Raw genomic sequence first — 3,362 nt, 5'->3', positions numbered from 1 at the left:
ATGTGAGGGTGTTGGGAGGTGGGGAAGGCATGGGTGGAGTGTGGGTTAGGTTTAGGGTGGGGTAGAGGTAGGGGTCTGTGGGTAGGGGTGGGTGGTGGGTGTAAGGAATTGGATGGGGTGGAGTGGGAAGGTAGAGTAGGAGTGTGTTGGGGTGTGGTGGGATGAGCTTATGAGAGGGTGTTGACGAGGAGGGAGTGCTATTACTACCACTCACTATTTCTACATTCCATTGATCTAAAACTCTATCTTGTGTTGCAGTATTTCTATGGTGGACCCATCATAGCTTTTCAACTAGAGAATGAATTTGGTTCCTTCAGTAATGAGGTGCAACACCTGGAAAACCTACGAGAGGTCAGTCCTTGTTTTATTTTCTGTCCATTATGGGGAGTGTTTAAAATGTATGAAACATGTACAATAAGTTTGAACACGTATTGACATGTTAATCAAACAATAGAAATAGCAGCCAAATCTTGCTCAAAATCACACCATGTAACTTAGACACTATAGTTATTATCATCATTACTATTTAACATCCATTTTCCATGCTGGCATGGATTAGATGATTAAACAGGTGCTGGTGAACCAGAGAGCTCCACTGTCTGTATGACGTGGTTTTGTCTGGCCGGATGCCCTTCCTAACACTAACCACCAAGTAACTCATGAGATCACCAAGTAACTCACAAGATAAGACCTTTCAACTGAGGGGTACAAAAGTACTGTCTTCAGTCCTAAGATGCCTTAGGGCTGGTTACCCAGCTTCCAAGGCCTAAATTCCCCATAGGAGGAGGTAGCCACAACAAGACACACACCATGCATTCCATTCATTTCCCAGCTCAAAAAGGCGAGCCCCATCCTATGCTTGGATCAAGGCATAGAAAGCAAACCCCCAATATCAGCAGCAGGGACTGACAGCATATGCTGGTTTTAACCCCACTGCATCATGCTGGTTCTGTACCCCACCATCATCATTGTCATCATCACACTCATTCAGCTTGCTAGAAATAACAATCAAGTTTCTCTCAAATCAAAGGTTACAATCCAAAACTAGAAAGAATGTATTTGAATACATACGCCCTGAAATACAAATAAACATGGGAAGGTCATGGCTGGAGAGCCTTTGATATTAGGTCTGCTCGATCAATGCTGATTTGGAGCTAAAACGACCACAACCTAGGAGACAGGGTGTAAATACTATAAGACATCACAGTCAGTACAGTGCAAGTATGAAAAGATATTGTTGCAATCCCTAAGATGCAAACATTACATGATACTAGAATCCCTTTGCTGGATAGGTACAGTCCATCTCATAGGCCATTAATCAATTTTCATTGCTCAGTTTTTCCTACAAGGTAATGACCAATCAAAAGCCTACAAGGTACTGACCAATCAAAAGCCTACAAGGTACTGACCGATCAAAAGTGGGTGTTGCTCTTCCTTTTCTGACTAAGATTGTGGAGCAGACGTTTTAACTGTATGGCATTGCCTGCTCCTGAAAATATCTCTGAAAGTAGGCAGGACATATATCACCATGTCCTTTAGACCAGAGGCTGGAAAACACTTTATGTCATGGCCCCACTTCATGGAATTGTTGATTACTTATTGGTCCCCATTATCTAAATTTTTAAAATAAAATTCAGATGTATAATAAATAAATTTCGTAATTGTAAGACAATAATCTTTCTGTTCTTTTGTGTTATTACTACCTTTTAATTAGAAATATTTAATGAGTTTAAGGAGTGACTGTGTGGTAAGTAGCTTGCTTACCAACCACATGGTTCCGGTTCATTCCCACTGCGTGGCACCTTGGGCAAGTGTCTTCTACTATAGTCTCAGGCCGACCAAAGCCTTGTGAGTGGATTTGGTAGACGGAAACTGAAAGAAGCCCGTCGTATATATGTATACATATATGTATGTGTGTGTATATGTTTGTGTGTGTATATGTTTGTGTGTCTGTTTGTCCCCCCCCCCCCACAACATCGCTTGACAACCGATGGTGGTGTGTTTACATCCCTATAACTTAGCGGTTCGGCAAAAGAGACCGATAGAATAAGTGCTAGGCTTCCAAAGAATAAGTTCTGGGGTCGATTTGCTCGACTACAGGCAGTGCTCCAGCATGGCCGCAGTCAAATGACTGAAACAAGTAAAAGAGTATACATAATTGATAAAGGACAATAAAAATTCAATCATATTAAATTGGTATTATTGGAATATCAACCTCTAGCATAGCTTTAAGCCCCCCACCCTACTTCCTAGGGTCAATGTTGACCACTTAACGAACCCCTTTTCTAGACTATAACCCTAAATGTGTGTGTTGTTTAAAGTGCAACAAATAAATGAATTAGTTGAAATTAGAATAGTATGTTATTGTGGTGTTTAATATCTTTTCAGCTTTTTACCAAGAACGGTGTCCATGAATTATTGCTAATCTCAGATGGATTGTCAGGAATCATAAGAGCTACCATTCCTGGCGGTAAGTGCCATGTCTTTCTATTGGTTGCTTTTGTTTGATAGAAATTCTCTGCTAAGTACATTTTCATATAAATATGAATTAGATTTTGATGAAATGACTAAACTCCAGTTATTGATCCTGTGGCTGGTATGGGTATATGGTTAAGAAGTTTGCTTCCCAACCACATAATTTCAGGTTCAGTTCCACTGCATGGAAACTTGGGCAAGTGTCTCCTACTATAGCCTTGTGAGTAGATTTGGTAAACTGGAACTGAAAAAAACCCATTGCTTACCAACCACAAGGTCCCGGGTTCAGTCCCACTGCGTGGTATCTTGGGCAAGTGTCTTCTACTATAGCCTCGGGCCGACCAAAGCCTTGTGAGTGGATTTGGTAGACGGAAACTGAAAGAAGCCTGTCGTATATATGTATATATATATGTGTGTGTGTGTCTGTGTTTGTCCCCCCAACATCGCTTGACAACCGATGCTGGTGTGTTTATGTCCCCGTAACTTAACGGTTCAGCAAAAAGAGACCGATAGAATAAGTACTAGGCTTCCAAAGAATAAGTCATGGGGTCGATTTGCTCGACTAAAGGCGGTGCTCCAGCATGGCCACAGTCAAAAAGACTGAAACAAGTAAAAGAGTAAAAAGTGTATATACACACACACTGTATTTTCATGTGTATAAGGAAACCCCTAATTTTTGGGACCTAAAATTTGGAAAGAAAGTTTTGTAAAGGATTATAATACTATCCATGTATAAGAAACCCCCATATTTTTTTAACCTAATTTTTGACAAAAAATGGTTTCTTATACATGTTAAGATACGGTATATACATATGAGTGAGTGGACAAAGAAAAGAAGAGCACTCAACAAATTTATTGGGAGGTACATGTATGGATCAAAACAGTTT

At 40.5% G+C, this 3,362-nt stretch overlaps 2 protein-coding genes across 3 annotated transcripts in view; one reads left to right on the top strand and one right to left on the bottom strand.

Annotated features, from left to right (window-relative positions):
- LOC106869276 (beta-galactosidase-1-like protein 2) overlaps positions 1-3,362 on the top strand; it is a 58,080-nt gene that overhangs the window by 28,302 nt on the left and 26,416 nt on the right. Inside the window, exons 6-7 of the mRNA XM_014914948.1 lie at positions 259-351; positions 2,389-2,470. Coding sequence (XP_014770434.1) covers positions 259-351; positions 2,389-2,470 — 175 coding nt within the window. The remainder of the gene's footprint in view (positions 1-258; positions 352-2,388; positions 2,471-3,362) is intronic.
- Positions 1-3,362, bottom strand: part of LOC106869281 (radial spoke head 1 homolog) — a 62,755-nt gene that overhangs the window by 46,205 nt on the left and 13,188 nt on the right. The gene's annotated exons all lie outside the window — the stretch shown is intronic.

This window comes from Octopus bimaculoides, chromosome 5 (assembly GCF_001194135.2).
Source record: "Octopus bimaculoides isolate UCB-OBI-ISO-001 chromosome 5, ASM119413v2, whole genome shotgun sequence".
Lineage (NCBI taxonomy): Eukaryota > Metazoa > Mollusca > Cephalopoda > Octopoda > Octopodidae > Octopus > Octopus bimaculoides.
Note: the sequence above shows the minus strand (reverse complement) of the source record. Positions and strands in the feature narration are given on the sequence as shown.